Genomic DNA, 18,313 nt, shown 5'->3' with positions numbered 1-18,313 from the left:
CACTGCGCAGGCGCGGCGGCCCTGCCCACCGCGCGCGGCATGCTGGGAGTCGTAGTCCTGTTTGCTCCGCCGCAGCACGCATGCGCAGTGCCGCTGGAAAGCCCTCCCCGTTTCCCGGACGTGACGCCGCGGCGGAGGGGGCCGCTTCCGCAAACGGGATGGCGGAGAGCCCGGCGGGGTGAGCGCTGCGCCGCCTCCTCCCTCCTCGTCCGCGGCACGGCGGCGGAGGGGGGGGGATCGGGGCAACGGGCACGGGCAGGCGGCGGGGGGGGGAAGGAGGCCGGGAGGGGAGGGGGAAGGCGGCGGGCGGGGGGCGTGGCCACGGTTGGGTGGGCGGGGCCTCTGGGGTTGTGGGCGGGGCCTCGCTGCGGAGCCGTTGCCCCCGGGCTCTGCCCCCTAAAATGGCGGCCGCCGCGCGCCAACGGCCCCGGGGGGCTCCTGTTCCCCGCAGCTCCCTGGCGTGAGCGGCCGGCCGTGAGGGTGCTACCCCCGCGTAAGGGATGGCCGACATCGACGTCGCCCCGGCGGAGGGAAGGGACGGGGAGCAGCCTCGTGGCGATGCGGAGGGCGGCAGCTCCGGCACAGCGCGCCCCGCCGGCAGCGAGCTGCAGGACGGGGTGAAGAGGAAGCTGGAGGAGCAGGAGGGCGAACCGCCCAAGAAATCAGTGAGTACCGTAAGAGCAGCAGAAAGCATGCCTCCTTTTAACCAGGAGGGCCGTAAGGGAAAGTGGTGTTTTATAAGACACTGCACCTTATCAGAGATACGCTTGTAGAAACTGATGGTGTGGTTCTGATCCAGTCGAATTTTGACCTTTTGGAATACTTACATACACTTTGAAAATGTTTCTGACCTAATGCTTCGCTTCTGTGTTCGTATCTGGATTGTAATCTAAGCAGTCTGGAAAAAATAATACCCTTAGTTGTGGCAGAAACACAACTAACCCTTTTGTCTCTTTTGCTCAAGTACTTTTGGGATCAGGTGTAGAAGGACAAGGAATATGCTGGTTTTGCATAGCCGAAGAGTTATAAAGAGGCGATTAGACTGAAAGCAGCTGCTAGCCATCTAGATGCTGATGGCTGTTATTAACAGTGGTTGCGGCAGCTGGGATGCCTTAATGGATTGTATGAATGTGTCCCCCTCGCTTGTCAAAGTCAGCCTCTCCGGTTCAAGTCACCTTCAGTGGCTGTCAGGGGACCATCTGTGCTTACCCTGAAAAAGACTAGAAAGGGTCAAAATATTTGTTAGTCTCAGTGAGCTGAGTGCGGTAATAAACAGATGATGGGGTTATAACTATTCCAGACAAGTAAGGCTGTGTCCGTACTCAAGGTTAACAAAATCATATGAAACATTGAAGAATAAACGTACCATATTAAAGTCAGTCAGACCTGCTTTTCCCTTGAGCAATGAGTATTTCAATGATAAGGTATTTGGGCATCGACCTTTTTAGTGGTTTACTTTTGGGATTGCTTTTAATTGAAACGTAGGTTCATAGTGGCTGGAATTTTGTGGCATGTTTGTGGGTTTTGACTGAGAATCCTTCAGTCTTGTTTGTACTGTTAGACACTTTTGTCTTGCAGAATTTGTGTTGGTTCTCTGTATTCTATTACATTTTATTTATAATTCTTTTATTACATGCTGTGCATATAAATGGAGATTTTTTTCAAGGGTAAGAAATGTTAGGAGCTTAATAATTAGTTATAGGGTACTTTTCAGTATCACATGGGGCTTCCTATTTTGGACTAATTACATTTAAAGTTAAAACAGAGGCATTTCTATGGCCTGCTGATAAATATTAAATGGGATACTGTCAGCAAGTCATTATTCTCTTTCCCTTACACTGGTTTGTTCAAAGCTCTGGTAGTTACCCACTGATGGCTTTGTGCAAAATCAGCTGGTCAGCAGTTTGGATAAATTGGCAGTTTATACACGTCAATTAACAGCAAACACTGAATTTATGAACCAGGATTTTCTAAGAACCTTAAACCTATCATAATGCCCATAGAGAAGGAACATCCTATTTTTCAGTCACTGATTTAAAGGAGATGAAACTGATTCTTTGAGAAAGCTTAAATGAAGCAAAGATTCTGGGCATCATCCAGCAGAAGTTATGTAGATCAACTGAAAAAGGAATTAATTTTTTGAGGCAGTTGACCCTCCAATGATTGACGTACTGGATGTCAGGGCAAATATCTAGACAAAAACATATCCCCATAATGATGGTGACCAGTGTTGCTTATGTTCTTAAATCTTTAAAGTGGACACATCTCTTTTGATGAAATAAAAAATAATACAAAGAATTTGCTGCTTTAGTCTACTCCTTCCCTCATTTCTACAGAGTGAGACAGGCCATGGGCAAGCTGTAGCTGCACATTATAATGAGCTTCAAGAGGTTGGATTGGAAAAACGCAGCCAGAGTCGCATATTCTACCTCAGAAACTTTAATAATTGGACAAAAAGTGTCCTCATTGGTAAGTTTCCTTAATTGATTGCTTAGCCTTTAATAAAATGTAACTTATTTTTGTTTCAAAACGCGCCTTTTCTGCTCTCTGATGTTGATTATTGAACTTTGTCTGTTAATACAGTAAGGTTTTCAAGCATAGTAAAATGTCTATTTTTATCTATGTTTTTATTTTGAATCCTTACAGTGGTGTTTTATATTGTTGAAGCAGGAAATAAATGGTAAAGTTTTAAAGATCAATTGACCTGAAAACTAGAAAAAGGTTGTACTGGAAAACGTTTTTCTTCATGCTGTTTTAAAAGAGAAAGGGACAACTTTGAATCATAAAGAATATGTTCTTGTTACATTGAACTTTTCGTGTTATTTAAATCTGTCTCAATTTCTAAACTACTCTTGAAGCAGTCTGTTCTTAGGTCTACATGAAACAATTTTGCAGAAAACTTGAACATGTAAAACAGGTATTTTCTGTATTACACATAGTAGTTTAAAAAGATGAAAAAGTAGAGAAAGTAATTTTTTAAGAAGCCACAAGTTCTTATATAGAAGGCTACAAATTAATTCCGAAGTGAGTAAACAAAACCATCCCATCTTCAAACAAAGAAAATAATTGTCAGTAGAACACCACAAATTCATGGAGAGTGAGGTATGCCAGGATATGTTGTCACCATTTGTCTTAGCATACTGCTTTTTTTTTGTTTTATTAGAGTAGTTAAAAGCAATATTTAGCTTATATAAAGCTGTTCTTAAAACCTGTGTTCAAGCCTTTTAATTGTGATCAATTTCATTAGTGTGGTGTTGCAGCAGTTACATCAAAACATATTTTGTCTCTCTTAGTGTGAAGAGAAGTGGCTAGCACATTGATATGTTTTGTGTAATCTGCCAACATCAGTCAGCACAAGAATAATCTAGACAGAGTGGAGATGGAAAAGAAAACGAAACCGGTATATGTTGCATGAAAGGACAGCTAATAAGTAGCTAGTGTTACTGCAAGCCTAGGAAAGGCTGAGGGAGAACATTACACGTGCTTGTAATGTGACTGCAAGAAAAAATTATGGCTGGTACATTTAATTGGCTTTTAATCTTCTGGGTTTTGCATACTTAAAAATAACATCTGCCTTCATTTTAATGGTAATGAAAGGGAGCCCTGTTCCCTCCTCACACGTGGGGTGGTTGTTTAGCAAGGAGCAGTTCTGCCTTTGTCTGCCAGGGAAGCAGTGCAGTCCTCCAGTCACAGGCAGAGCACGTCAAATACAGAAAATATTAATTACCTTTTTCAAAATCTTTAAAATTTATGGTTGTTGCTGTCATCACTGGTGGTTTCTAGAAAAAGAGATTTAAGTCTTTAAAGTTAACAGGACTTATAGGCAAAGTAAGTTCTTGGATGTTTTAAAGTCCTTAAACAGTTTTGGTCCTCTATAGATCTTGTATAATGAAAGTGAATTACAGGGACCTGTGTAAGCATTCTCTCTCCTATTTTTCTAGGTGAATTTATAGACCGGGTACGACGGAAAAAGAGTGACATAACTGTTTTGGATCTGGGATGTGGCAAAGGTGGAGACTTACTGAAATGGAAAAAAGGCAGAATTAAAAAAATTGTCTGTACTGGTAAGAAGATACAGTAACTTTCCAGGGAAAGTAATACAGTGTTATGGGGGAAAAATGGCACATCTCTAGTCTTGTACTGTTTCCTTTTTTGTTAGCGTGCCCAAGAGTGCAGTGATGCACCTTCTGTCAAAGAGGCGTTTTTTTTGTCTTTTAACCTGAAGATGTCTATTTGATTGCCAGCATAAACATCAGAGCCTTTAATAATCTGTGTAATGAGCTCTCAGTTCAACTCAGAAATAAAAGCTAGTAGCAGTAAAGAAATAACCATATTATCACAGTTAGTCTTAGGGGAAGGACACTGGGAAAAAGACTGATGTTATGTATTTTATGTCTTTTCTCCCATGTCTAATCTCCTGTAGTATTTTTAACTGTTCTGAGAATACACATGTAAGAGTTGCATTTAAAAAAAACAAACAAATACAATGGTGTTGTGACAAAAACTGACGTCTTACAGTCGGCTAAAGATTTTCAGGCTCAGAAAGGGGAAGAGCTGAAAGCGGCTTAAAAAAACTTTTAGGTAGTTTGCTTAGGTATTGGGAAGAAGGTATCATCTTCCCTTCTCCCCAAATTCATTCCAAGTATAATCAGAGGAAGCATTGCTTCATTTCAAATTTAATAGATAATAATGTTTCATAGAATTCCTTTAGTGAAAATTATTCTGGGTATTTTGCGCTTTGCAGGTCTTTCTTGCCTTTCTTTTTCGGTTGTCAGCCTTCAAATACAGGTAATGAATTTGCTTCCAAAGTCCTTATGTAAGCTATAAGTTGTGCATTGTTAGTTTTAAAATTTGTCCAAACTGTCATTATTCAGTGAAACTCTGCCTGTGAGAGTAATAGCCTTAAAAAGAAAAAGAAAATTCCCTTGATGAAACATGAGCAAATCATTGCATCAAACACCTTGTATATTTGTAAGAAGATGAAAAGCTTTCATTACTGTTGGAAAACCCCCTTGGAGCTGCACTCTTTTAGCTAATTGAAGCTAGACAATTAATGCTAACAGTGCTTCGTATCAATCACTTCATATCCATTACATCGAACTTTGGAGGCTTTCTTTGCACTTAATGAGGATGGCAGCTTTCTAAAATCTTCAGCTTAAAGCTTTTGTCTGAAATAAAAGCAGAAAATGATCAATAGTTACAATATAATCTCAAACGCTTTCTGAAAACTAAATTCTTTCTCTACAAGTTGGAAATAAAACTTAACATCAGAGTGTAACTGTAGATCAACTTTTATTCCTGGTCTAACGGGTTTGCGGTGCTCCAGTAATTGTTCCCGTTTCCTTGTCTGAAGTTTACACGTTCATCCTTTTTTCTTTTTATTTTTTTCTTAATCTCTCTCTATAGATATTGCTGATATTTCTGTGCAACAGTGCAAGCAGCGATATGAAGACATGAAAGCTCGATGTCGCTATAATGAACGTATTTTTGATGCAGAATTCATACAAGCAGATAGTACCAAGGTACAGTTTTTAGGCTTTACAATACTTTGGAGATTTTACATTCTTTTGTTAAGCAAATATATGAGGTGATGGTAGTGCTGTAATATCTGGGGGATGTTGTATAATTTTAAGATCAGGTTGTTGTACTATCAGGAGAATCAACTGCACAAGTTACTGAAATGTTGTATAAAATTTAGTTAAACGCATTTGATTACTGCTTTACAGTGTAATAGTTTTGAAGCTTGATTGCCTTTCTCAGGTAATAAATGTGATGCTTTTGGTTTCTTACATTTGACAATGGGAAGGGAATTAATACTTATTTCTGGAGTTCTGGGATCCAATATGGGACTTTGAAAACTGTCTCGGTGAGTGTGTTTGATGCTGGAATAAATAAGGGACGTTTTGTGTTTTAACACACAAATTTTCCTTATTCCATTTTTTTGTCTAGTAGCATTTTAATTACCATACTATTAATCTTCCAAATGTCTGTGGTGGTGCAGATGTTTTAGATGGCATGGAGGTGATGTGGAATACATTGTTGTAGTTAGGGAACAGTCTTGTGCACAGCACTGTTTTCACTCCCTATAAATGAAGGCTGAGAGTGCCGGGCTGACACAAGCTGAGGGACAGAGCCCAGCTGGTTCCAGCGTACTTGTGGAAAGCCTGAACCTTCTACCTAGACTTGCAGGAAGGGTTGGTGGCTTGAATTCTTGGTTGCCGCCCTTTTTTCTGAGGAATACAGTCAGTTGCGTGTTTCTAGGTCATCTCTCTTTGCTCAAAATTACAGTCACGGAGTAGAGGAGACAGCCTTGGCCTGTAAAGAAAGGGATATTTTCACATTGTTAACACAGTTAGGTCTTGCATGCACATGTACTGCCTGTTGCACATTCTGTTCTCTGTGTCCACGCACACAAAAGTTAATCTCCCTGCAAGTTCATCTCTATCCCGTGTTATATATAATGCAAGATCTTCCTCTTCCAGCAGGCCTAGTTCCTCCCCTGGCCCTCTGCATGCTGGTTTCCTGTGTCTCTCTTTGTAAAATTACAAAGGGGTAGCAAACAGATAAAATTGCTATGGGTATCCAAAGTCTCTGTTTTTGTCTTGCCATGTACATAATGTGGACAGAATGTGGTGTGAACTGTTAGAGACTGAGAGCAAGTAGGTGGATGGTGAGTCTGGGAGTGAAGAGAGATTCAGGTAGAACTGTTAAGTATGAAATGCTAAGTATGGAATGTGTATCATGGGCCCTGGGGCCTGTGCTCTTCTGGTATTTGTGGATGCTGCTAGTCTTGTATAAAGGAAACCTGAAAAGAAAAGTTGGGAACTGCTGGAGTACATGGTCAAACTGTGTCAAACTTTAATGAGACACATTTCAAGGGTTCCAAGTTCTCCAGGGTTACTGGTTACTTGGATTAAGGGGATGGGAGTGTTTAATTACATTATGTACGTGCATGTGTGAAAATACAAGCAAATATGACTTGGCTGGCTTGTAAGCTGCCATATTTAACACAGCTTCTACTCCCCTTCAATAATATATTTAATGGGTATTTTCTTAGCAAAAGAAATGCCAGTTGTCATTACCTTCAATTTACTTAGTAAACTGAAAATACATTTGTGTAGGTGGTTTCCAGCTTATCTGTGACTGGTTATAAACCCTCAGCACTAAAATATCTCTGGAAGCTTCTAGGTAACTGTAACCTTGGGTTTTGGCCTTTTGGTGTAGTGATGTAGTTGATGACGAGGAATGAATTTTTAGACATGGTAATTGTTTTTTTTTTCATCATGGTAACACAAGTTTTCATTGTAGCTGTGGGCTTTTTCTTACTCTTACCTTTTTCAGCTTGTTCTTGTTGAACTTGTGAAAGAGTGGATGTGGAAAGACTTCAAAGAATTACGGGAGTAGTGTGTTTTGTTGGAAGATATAAGTGAATCATGCTTGTTTGTGTAGCTTTTGCCACAAGCTTTCTTTATTTTTTTTCTTCTTCTTAATGTACTTCAGGATCTCCTGTCTTCCAAATACAATGATCCAGATATGCGCTTTGACATTTGCAGCTGTCAATTTGTTTACCATTACTCATTTGAGACATATGAGCAGGCTGACATGATGCTTAAAAATGCTTGTGGGAACCTTTCTCCTGGAGGGTATTTCATTGGCACAACTCCAAATAGCTTTGAGCTTGTGTAAGTACTTTTTTATCCTACTAGTCTTCCAAAAGTCTGTGAAGCATTGTCAAGTCATAGTTGTTGTTCAAGTGCTCTGATACATTTGTATAAACAAAAATATTTTTTTTGCAACAGTTTTGGAAAATCTATCTCAGAAAATTCTCTGTCATGATCTTGACTCAAACAGGTCAATCTGTACTAACTGTTGTCTCTTGTATTCATGGCTCTTCTGGAATTGAGTATAGGTCTGCATAGGTAAACCTTTGGTAGTGATTTAAATGGTGGCAAAATATCCACAGTCTGGAGAGTAATTGTCAGAGATTGCTGTGGTAGTTCCAAGAAGCCTGTCTTGTCCCTGTAGACCGTGCCTGGGCTAAAAGTTAATTTTCTAGGTCCATGTGGTCCTTGGTATATTGAAGAGAAATGATAAACTTTTAAAACTTGGCATGCCTCTTCGCTTCATTTCATTTTCATTGCCTTAATGGATTCGGTGTGTGGGAAAGTACAGAGAATGCTGGACGCTGTAATACTGGGATGAAACAGTTTCAGGTCTCTTAGGCATTGTTTACTCTGTAAAATGAAAAGTCGGTCTGTCAACTACCATTTGTTTATTATCTCCTTTTTATAGGAAACGGCTAGAAGCTTCAGAAACAAATTCATTTGGGAATGATGTATACAGTGTAAAATTTGAGAAGAAAGGCGAATATCCCTTGTTTGGCTGCAAATATGATTTCCACTTAGAAGAAGTAGTTGATGTCCCTGAATTCTTGGTTTATTTTCCATTACTGGAAGAGTAAGTTAAATTTTGAATTCATTATATAATGAGAGCAGTGTTTTAGTGCACAGCAGAAAATTTCGTCTTTCTTGTGACAGTTTCAGTTCCTTATTTTTGTTGTTTCTTTAAATGAAGACATTTCCTGCATTTTTGTTTAAGACTGTAAGCTGGCATATGTCTGTTGTACACAGTTGAAGGTGCTCTGTTCAGAAGCTGTGAAGACTTGTACTAGGTCTTGCATAGGAATGTCATTATCTGATGTCATCTGTAAGCATAAGTTTAGTGCTGTCAAATTTTTCTTCTTTAAACTTTAGTTTTTTGGGATTTTATTCTACCTTCCTTAAGTGCTTCAGCAAGACCTCCTGTGTATCCTCTTCTTTATGGTGCCTCTTTTTTATCTTATCCAACCTTTTTTTTGGATGTTCATTGATTTTTTTTTTTTATTATTATTATTATCATTTGTTTTCCAAGACTAATTTTTCCTTTCTGTAAATCTTCTATGAGTGTATATTTTGCTGTTACCTTTGCTTGAATTCAGATATACCATTACCAGCCTGTGGTCTTCAGAGGTACAGACTCGTTTCCATATTCTCCACCCCAGCCCTTCAAACTCAGTATGAATGTAAAACAATGTGGAGTTTTCCCTTCAAATCTGTATATTTTCATGCACTTCATTTGTGTCTCTCTATGAAGAATGTTAGCTTCTACCACTGATGCCAACTTCGGTATTGTATGACCACAGTGTCAACATACAACTGAGATATAAGGCATTTAATCTAGTAGAAAGAGGATTCCTCCATAATAGCTGATGTGGCAGATGACGATTGCTAACTTGAGTGCTAGGAAAAAAAAAATCTGTTGAAATACTTATAATCACTTATGTGTACATTTTTATTGTCACAATTAAAAAAAATACAGTTTGTGGTGGTAATGAATTTTTTTTATCTGTTTACTGAAAGATAAATTTTAGAACGATTGTAATCCTAGTAGATACCATAAGATGTCACTGTGGCTTAAAATTGTTTCTTTGAAAATAAAGCTACAGTAATTTTGTGGTTTCCCTAATCAAGCTTACTATTTTTGACAGAATGGCAAAGAAGCATGGTATGAAGCTAGTCTACAAAATGACGTTTCGGGAATTCTATGAAGAAAAAGTCAAGAATGAGGAGCATAAGATGCTGTTAAGAAGAATGCAAGCCTTGGAGGTAAATGCAGAGTTAACTTTCTTTTAAATAGTATTTTACATCTTGTTAAATATTTGTGCAATAACTAAAATCACTGTTAGGAATGTTGTGCAATTAAATAAGGACTACCAATAGAAAAACAACCCCTGTTGTTGAAAGCATGATTGGTGAGTTAACCTTGTCTGGTTGCTAGATGCCCACCCAGCCGCTCTCTCACTTGCCCTCCTCAACTGGATTGGGGCTGGGGGGAGGGTGGATAATAAGACGACAAAGCTTACAGGTTCCTTTAGGGCTTATCCACCTGCTCTGTCTTGGGGTCCTCCACCATCTGCAGTGTGAATATCTGCTCCGATGTGGCCCTCAGTAGCTTGCAGGGGAACAACCTGTTTGATCATGGTCTTCTCCATAGCCTGCAAGAGAATTTCTGCTTCAGTGCCTGGAGCATTTCCTACCATTCCTTCTTCACTGACTTTTGTGTCTGCACAAAATTGTACACCATTTCAGTTCTGTAGATAAAATTACAATTTTGAAACAAACCTGCATTTTTATTGAGAAGTAAGCAGAAGCACGTTGGTGTTATTTGACCAGGCATGGTCAGTGTTTTTCTTATTTTACATAGAGACACAAGAATCATTCATGCCTGGTGTCACACAGCAGGAATTGTAATCCATTTCTTCCACAGCAGAGGGGCTGAAAGCTGGATATTTGTTCAAAAAGTACTGATTAAGAGTCAGAAGGTAATCTTTGTAGGAATAAAAGGAAGGCTGTGTTTATAGAAGAAAATGATACTTAACTGTAATTGGGCTTACAGTTGTCCAGTGTTTTTGCCTTTTATCCTCAAGCTGTTATCTTGGATGACTTTATCAGCTTTAGAGGAGCTTTTCAATGCCATCGCTGGGGCTTTGTTTTTAATCACCGTTACATATGCTTCCGTTTTACCTCAAATGGTAGAATTCTTCAGCACAGAGCTATCTAGTTGAGTATGTGGTGACACATTAAGCTTAATGACATGGGCCACAACTGGACTCTACTGTCCTTCTTGACTCAGAAAGGGACGGTGTTCGTATTTTCAGCAGCATGGTGAAACCCCATCTTACATATCAGCATCTTAGAAAAGTGAGAGTTGTCTTAATTAGTAGCCATATACAACTGAGGATAACATTGTGAAATACAGACCATTTTGCAGTAACTGGGATCTTTTAGTATATATTAGTTATGAAGAATCGGACCTATGCTTCTGTTTATAGCTCCTGTGTGTCGTTCAGGCATTTTAAGCATTCTGCTTGAAATACTGTAGCTGCTCTGTTCTCAGTAGTTCTGCTTCACAGTTGCTGGCTTGTTCAGTTGCTGTTCTGAAAGAGGGTATACCTAGATCATGTTCATAATGAGCTGTACATGGAGCATAATTTTTATAGCTTATTCTATCTGTCCTGTTTCAGACATGTAAGTGCATAAAAGTTAATTTATAAATTCTGGGTGTTAGATTTTCTGGGAAGTAGCAAATATCAGACCTGACCCGACGAGTGCTTTAAAGGAAAAGTACAAATTTTAAGATACTCCTAATAATCACTGACCTCTGTTTTGGGCCATACTGTCACAAACCTTTGACTAGTGTGATTAATGTGTCATACTACCCAATTAATATTTTTTTCTTATTTTTTTGTATTTTCTCTAGCCATATTCTACATCTGATGATTCCAGACTTGCTTCTGATAAACCTGATGATTATGAGCATGCAAAAGAGTTTATCAAAGATGGCAAGGCAAAGTTACCATTGGTAAGTACCTTCTCACCTCACTACAGCAAACAGTGTCTAAAATTGAGGTCATAATCTTGTAGATGTTTCATACCTTCTTCATTTCAACTGCAATGGGATTGCCACCTATATCTCCATGTACATGACAAATCGTAGAACAGGCAGTTCATCTATCTCCATTGCTAAAATAATTAAATTCATTTAAGTTGTTAGCTATTAAGAAATTTGTAACAGTGTGGAAAGAAAATGATGTTTTGCCATCCCCCTTGACATCTGTTCTAACGTAAGTATCTTGAATTTCAAGAATTTTATGATTCTGGATCTTCATTCTTATCCATTTAAAGATCTAGTCTTTTAATCCTCAGACAGAGAGGAGATTTCTTTGTAATGTCGTAGGTATTCAAAATATTATACGTTTTTTTCTGTTGTCTGTTTGGTTGAAGAAGATCCAGCTCATTTCGCAGCCAGTTTTAGTAAAGTTCTGTTTTTTTCATTTTTTTTTGTTTGTTTTTGCTTTTTAAATCTGCCCTTCCTGCATTTTTTTGCACAGACCTACTAGAACTGAACCAGTCCTACCTGCATCCATATATTTCTCTCCTCTGTTGTATTAAGTAAGATATTCTGTTCGCATCCGGGAATGGAAAGACCCTTTCTTTGTGATGATAGTAATGTTACCTTGTACAATATTTAGTCTGATAGCCTGTCATACATTTTTCTGCAGTTCTCTGGCTTTGCCAGCTTGATTTATTTCAGAAACAAAAGAATACTGAAATATCTTTTATGGAGATCATAGTAGATTTTAGATCAGTGGTCCAATTAAATATCTTTTTTCTGTTTCTGGTTTTGTCTTCTAAAGGACATGCTGCCTTTCTGATCTTCCTGTTTTTCTCATATTTTTATAAATGAGTTTTCTTTCTTTGACTGTCCTAGCAGGACGTGACAATGTTGGAGTTTTTTGTTTGATCCCATTTCTGCTGTCCTTCCAGTTAGATACTGAACTAGCCATATTGTGATCAGGACTTTTCAGGCTAGTTCTATGTCTACATTATGTGGTACTGGGAGTGTGATAGGGTCTGTAGCTCCTGAGGGTGTTTCATAAGACTGGGGTGGAAGCCTTGATGTTGAGATGATGTGTATTTTGCTTCCTTTTGTGGCATGGTGTTGGGGTTTAATGCAGCAGACACCTGAACACCACACATCTGCTTACATGCTCCATGCATATGATTCCTCTGAATTTCAATTCTTGATCAAAGTGCTCCTGGCAGCTTGTCCCCTCACAACCTTTTAATTCTTCTATGTTGGTCTCAGAGCTCATTGGGTGCCTTGGGTGCCTGTTGGACAGGAGCATGCACAAATGCTGTTCCTGGGAAGTGAGCAGGAGGTCAGACAGCATCTGTCATTCCCCCAGGAACTGCTGCCATTGCCTATTGCCTATCCTGTTTGTAGCCAGACTAGCTGTTCAGCATGGCATACAGCTGTGTGCTTGCTTCTGGACCTGCATTTGGGGAGTCAGGTTGGGTGGAAACCTCACAAAAGCTTGATTTCACTGGCTCATGCTCAGTAGTTCCTGGTACACAACGTTGGCTGTTTCGGTCTGAACTTTAGCCTGTCTTTGTGTGTTGAGGTTCTTTGACAAGAGAGAACCAAAACTGGAGGCTAAGCAGTTTGAGTAAAGTGTTTGCAGTTTAAGTAAGGTGTGCAGTTACTAAGACTTGGTGTTAAGCTTTTTTATGGTGCATGTAGCATGAGGCTGTCAGCTTGACATTTTTCCACTTGTTTTTTTCTTTTTTTTTCATGATTGGCTTACCTGCTGTTCCTGTTCTGAATTATTGAGGATGCAGTGAATTACTGAGGATTTACTGCATGTATAACAATCCTACATCAAGGGAGAAAAAAAACAAAACTACTCTCTGTATTTGAAATCTAAAAACTTCTAAAAGAAAGTTGCCTCTTTTAAGAAACAACCTTAAGAACATGAGAATGGCTGAGTAAAACCAAAGACTGCTTTTGCCTGATCCTCTTAGCAGTTGGCAAGTACTTCTTGCCTGGGAAGCAGTGTGAGAAGGGGTATAAGTGCTATGTCACCTGAACAAGTCTTTTTATTTATTTTTTATTTTTTTTACTGACCTTATAAAAGATGAATCGTTTGGTCAGAATTGGCCAGTGGGTAGCATACGGGTTAAATCATGCCTTCAGTGAGAGCACACTGGAAGAGGATGGAGTAGGCAGAGCAGAAAGGGAGCTTGCTGCTTGTTACCTCATGCTTCTTAGGAGGTGGAGTAAATGGCAGCAGCTGTCTATTTAAGTGCTGCCCCTGCTACTGTGCTTTCATCTGAAAGGCGGGCTAGGAGTAGGCTTCCTGGGGCTCCCAGGCAGATTATTTTCCATAGCATGTGAGCTGGGCTCAGAGTTATTCTTCTCGAGTAGAGCTTTTGTGGTCTGGAGGGAGGTGTTAGGTGGAGGCCGGAAATATTCCTTGGGAAGGTGGCAGGCCTGGGGCCTTTCCACGGCTTCAGCATGAATGTTGGGCAGCTTGGGCAGGAGAGGTGCTTGAGCCAGGTTGGGTCTGTCTGATGTGCAGTAGTGGATCCAGTGTGTCCCTGCATTGCATCCAGCCCAACAGACTGGTGGCCCATTCTGCTATGCCTGTGTACTTTAGGTGTTTTCCATTACCTGAGGTGTCCCAGCTCCCCATCTGGGGGAGTTGCTGGAGTTGTAAATATCTGTGGTCTACAATAATGCTTAATTAGTACCTAAATAGCTATCTAGTGTGGGTGGTTAGAAGTTGGTCTGTGAAAGATTGTTTATCTTGAATTAAAACGGTGATTTGTTGTTTCCACATCTTTTTGTTTGAGCTGGTTTTTATGTCCTCTTCTAGGGAACCCTGAGTAAATCTGAATGGGAAGCAACAAGTAAGTACTGTTTTGAAAACTTGGTGCTGACTAAATGACTGCTGTGGGAAATGTATAAAAAAAATAGACTGTTAATTAAGGAAGGAAATGCAAGTTTTACATAAAACAGTATTCTATTTGTGTTACTCAAATGCCTGTATATAGCCAATATAGTACACGCAGCTCAAGAAACTGGGGGAGGGGAAACATAAAATAAGTTGAACTTCTGTTTATTTAAGTAGTTTCAAGTATGCAGACTTTCAGGTCAAAAACATTTTGGGGGAACCTTCTTAGAATGTTTGGAAAGAGGATGGTAGCGTCAGTCCTCTAATGTCAGCAAAAATGTACACTTGGACATTGTACTGATACTAGCCAACTAGAAAACAAAACTCACTGGGGGCATACATTCATCAAAAAAAAAAACAAGTCTGGGTTGGGAAGACAGACTGAAACTTTACTTTTTGCCTGTAGCAGTTAGTATGTTTCAGAAAGAAACAGCATGGATGGTGAAGAGGTATTTGAATGTTTTATGAAAGGGGTGGAGGGAAGGGAAGCCTGTGCCTCAGACACAGAACAGGGTATAATCTTAAATATATTTGAATTCTGTAAGTATGTTTCATGGAAAACTTTTGATGTCTGGTGGTTTTTTTTTTTTTCAATGTTGAATTTAGTAAACCTCACATAAAAGGGACCGAGAATTCTGTGGGTAAAAAATGTCTCCCAGAGAGGTTGTTATTAACTTACGTGTCACAGCAGCCAACCAGTGTTTGCATTTTTGCAGACCATTGTACTGGTTGTGTTAGTAGGTCAAAAACAAACAAAAATGCTGTTTAATTCATGAATGAAAGTCTTTACTTAAAGTGTTTGTTTTTTAAAGTAAACATTAATTCAAACAATGTAAAAGTATTATGTAATCTATGAATATAATTGAGAGGGGCTTTTTATGCTTTCTAAAGTTCAGTGATGACTGACTGAAGTACTCATTTTTATTTTTTTCCAGAGAGACTGGAGTACAGAGTTTTTGATGGTTTAGGACAAAAGCACAGCTTGCTCATTACATGAAACTTAACTTTGTTTTATTGCTGAGGAATATACAATAGGCTTGTATTGAAAGATTTGTAGTGTAGCTAGAACATTTGTTAAAAGTTAGGTTTAAGTGAAAAACTGTTTATGTGGACTCGTCTTAAAGAGATTTAACTTACCTGTGTGATATGAAGCTTAAGAACTTCAGACATAGCTACAGTGATTTGTTTGTATGTTGAATAACCATTTCCCAGGGCACTGATGTGGACTTTGAGGTCCATTTCTGGAATTACACTGTTCTGTAATCGAGAAAATGCTATCTGGCATGTGTAATATTTCTTTGTCTGTGGTATTTTAAAAGCAAAGTTGAGAGGTTTTTTATCATGGTTTAGCTCACTTTTTAATTGAAAGTGAGGTTGATCATTTGACTCCTTATTGTCTGTTACAATTGCGTGTATAAAGGAGTCTTTAAACTTACTTGCACGTGACTTTTTATGCAACAGGGAATGTTAATTATCTGTAAAATGGCATAGTAATTTGAGTTGCATTACATTAACTGAAGTTAGTGTTGCATCAATATTATCAACAGTATTTAAAATATTTTCTTATTTGCATACTTGAAGCTCTATCTTGAAAATATGTCTAAAACCATGCTAGAGTTCAACGATAGAGTTTTGGGGAAACCATAGAAGTTATTACAATGTCTGCAGTCAGTTAACAAGTCGTTTGGGCAGGATGTCAATCTGTTTAAATCTTGAACACTTACGTGAGTGCCAGAGGAAGCTGAAACTTTGTGCTCTGTTTTCTTTTCTAGGTATTTACTTGGTATTTGCATTTGAGAAGCAACTGTGAAACTTCACATACTGGATGCAGCAAGAAGAGATCATATCCATGTACACGTTGGAATGGTCTGAAATCCATTGTGGCAACTATTTTTTTATTTTTATTTTTTAATTATCAGAAGTGTGCAGGACACTACCAAAAACGAGAGGAAGCTCATGATTCTGAGTTACATTGCCTGTCTGTGACAGATGGACTTGTGTGTGTATATATAAGAAAGATTCTGAACCAGTCTTTTTAAGGATTTGTAAGCAATCTGCATGCTAGCAAAACTCATGTTTGAACTTGACACAACTTCATGTTACAAAAAAAATGTTTTGTTTGTAGCTGTTTGTGGTTACCAGCCTAACCCTGCACTTTCTGAAGCTGATAAAAAATGACTGTTGGCTTCAGTGATGCAGGATGGGGGCCTAAATATTGTACTGCAAAGCACAGTTAATTCATAATGAGATATATTCAGACACATAGGGTATGTCTACATTGCATGCAGAGCTAAGTGGTAAATAATAGCCAAGTCAGTCTGAGTACCTCTGTGCCGTGCTCCAGCCTGCAGTGTAAATCTACCTTAGTGGTATTCAAAGTGTAGTTTACATGGTAAAGTTATAGGATTTTTTTCTAAATTTTTGTTTTTGTGCTTGCTGATATGTAGTGTCAGTTCATGGTGCTTTCATGATTAAACAAGTTTGTTCTGTACAAAACTGCTCTGAAAGAACTGAATTTCTAAAGTTTTGAATCTTTATGTTGTTTTTCCAAGTATGACTATGTGGTAATAACAGCTGCTGAACTTAAATTACAGAACATTTTCTATTATATTAAAGACTCTCTTGACTTTCTGGTAGTTTTAATGTCTCTTGAAAGTTATTAGACAGATCTTAGGATGTTTGTTACTTGCTTCATAAAATTCCAAATAAGCTTGGCAGAAGGATGAGCTGTTGGTGACGAGGACCTTATCAAGTCCTTAAGGCGTTAAGAGCACGGTCAAGAATTGGATCATGAACTTAAAATGGAACATGTATGGTAATTTAGGATACTGGAATTTTGTTCTGGGAGGGGCAGTTGTGCATGTGCACACACACCAGTGCATGTGGATAACAACTGCCAAATTAGTCAAAGGTTCTATTTGGGAATACAAATTAATGATACCAATAGACAGAATAGTACCTCACAACTGTCCTCATGCCTGTCAGTCTCTTAGAGCTGGCTTAGGGATTTCTGGCATGGCGTTTGCTCTGCTTTTAACATGCCTATGGCCACCCACTCCTGAGAGGGTGTGAGTAACTTTCTTCAAGCTTTTTCTCTCCCTTCTGAAGCTAAAAGTAGCTATTTGCTGCTGTTGGCTATTATATTTTACATACAGACTAAATGATAAAGTGTTGATGGTACACATGTATTTTTGCAAAGCTACAATAAACCTAGGAAAGGACATACCTGTTAAACATTCAAGTTATTTGAGCTTGTAGTTGTATAGCCTTCCTTCTGTAATTGGGTCATATTCTTTCCTCTGATTCTTGATTTTTATTATTATTATTATTTTCTAAATCTTCCAGCAGATCGCCTGTAACCTTCACTGGGATGTAGCTGCTACTAAAATTAAGTAAAACAAGTACTATATCTAGTAGAAAAGAGTCTTAAGAAACTAGCTGAAAAATGCTGACAATTTAGAAGTGCTGAAATGTTTTGTTGAACTTCATTTGTGTGCATCAAAGCTAGTTTTGTTAGATTTCTTACATCAAGTTTTATTTGAAAGTACGTAGTTATGCTATTTTTGGAAGAAATCAGAATAATAAAAAGGGGAGAAATACAGTGGAGTGTCTTTTCTCTTTTAAGCAAATTCCAATATCATAAAATCACGGAATGGTTAAGTTATAAAAATGACCACTTGAGGTTGTCTGATCCAACCCCTCTGCTCAAGCAGGGTCACCAAGAGCTGTTTATCCAAGACTATGTCCGAGATTGCTTTTGAATATCTTCAAGGATGGAGAAGACTCCACAACCTCTTTAGGTAGCTGGTGTCCATTGCATAGTCACTTACACAGTAAAGAAGTGTTTGCTGATGTTTAGATGGAACCTCCTGTGTTTCATTTTGTGCCCATTTCCACCAGTCACTGGCCACCACTGAAAAGAGAGCCTGGCTCCATCTTTTTTGCACCCTTTCCTTTGGGTATTTGTATGCATGGATG

At 38.9% G+C, this 18,313-nt stretch overlaps 1 protein-coding gene across 1 annotated transcript; it reads left to right on the top strand.

Moving 5' to 3' along the window:
* The first annotated feature begins 374 nt into the window (after nt 1-374).
* Nucleotides 375-17,936, top strand: RNMT (RNA guanine-7 methyltransferase). The gene is made up of 10 exons (XM_035318272.1): nt 375-665; nt 2,337-2,469; nt 3,942-4,064; nt 5,407-5,522; nt 7,501-7,682; nt 8,293-8,457; nt 9,527-9,644; nt 11,299-11,400; nt 14,258-14,291; nt 16,108-17,936. The coding sequence occupies exons 1-10, from the start codon at nt 501-503 to the stop codon at nt 16,143-16,145; spliced, it is 1,176 nt and encodes a 391-aa protein (XP_035174163.1). The 5' UTR covers nt 375-500; the 3' UTR covers nt 16,146-17,936.
* The last annotated feature ends 377 nt before the right edge of the window (nt 17,937-18,313 follow it).

Source organism: Oxyura jamaicensis, chromosome 2 (genome assembly GCF_011077185.1).
Source record: "Oxyura jamaicensis isolate SHBP4307 breed ruddy duck chromosome 2, BPBGC_Ojam_1.0, whole genome shotgun sequence".
Taxonomy (NCBI): domain Eukaryota; kingdom Metazoa; phylum Chordata; class Aves; order Anseriformes; family Anatidae; genus Oxyura; species Oxyura jamaicensis.
Note: the sequence above shows the minus strand (reverse complement) of the source record. Positions and strands in the feature narration are given on the sequence as shown.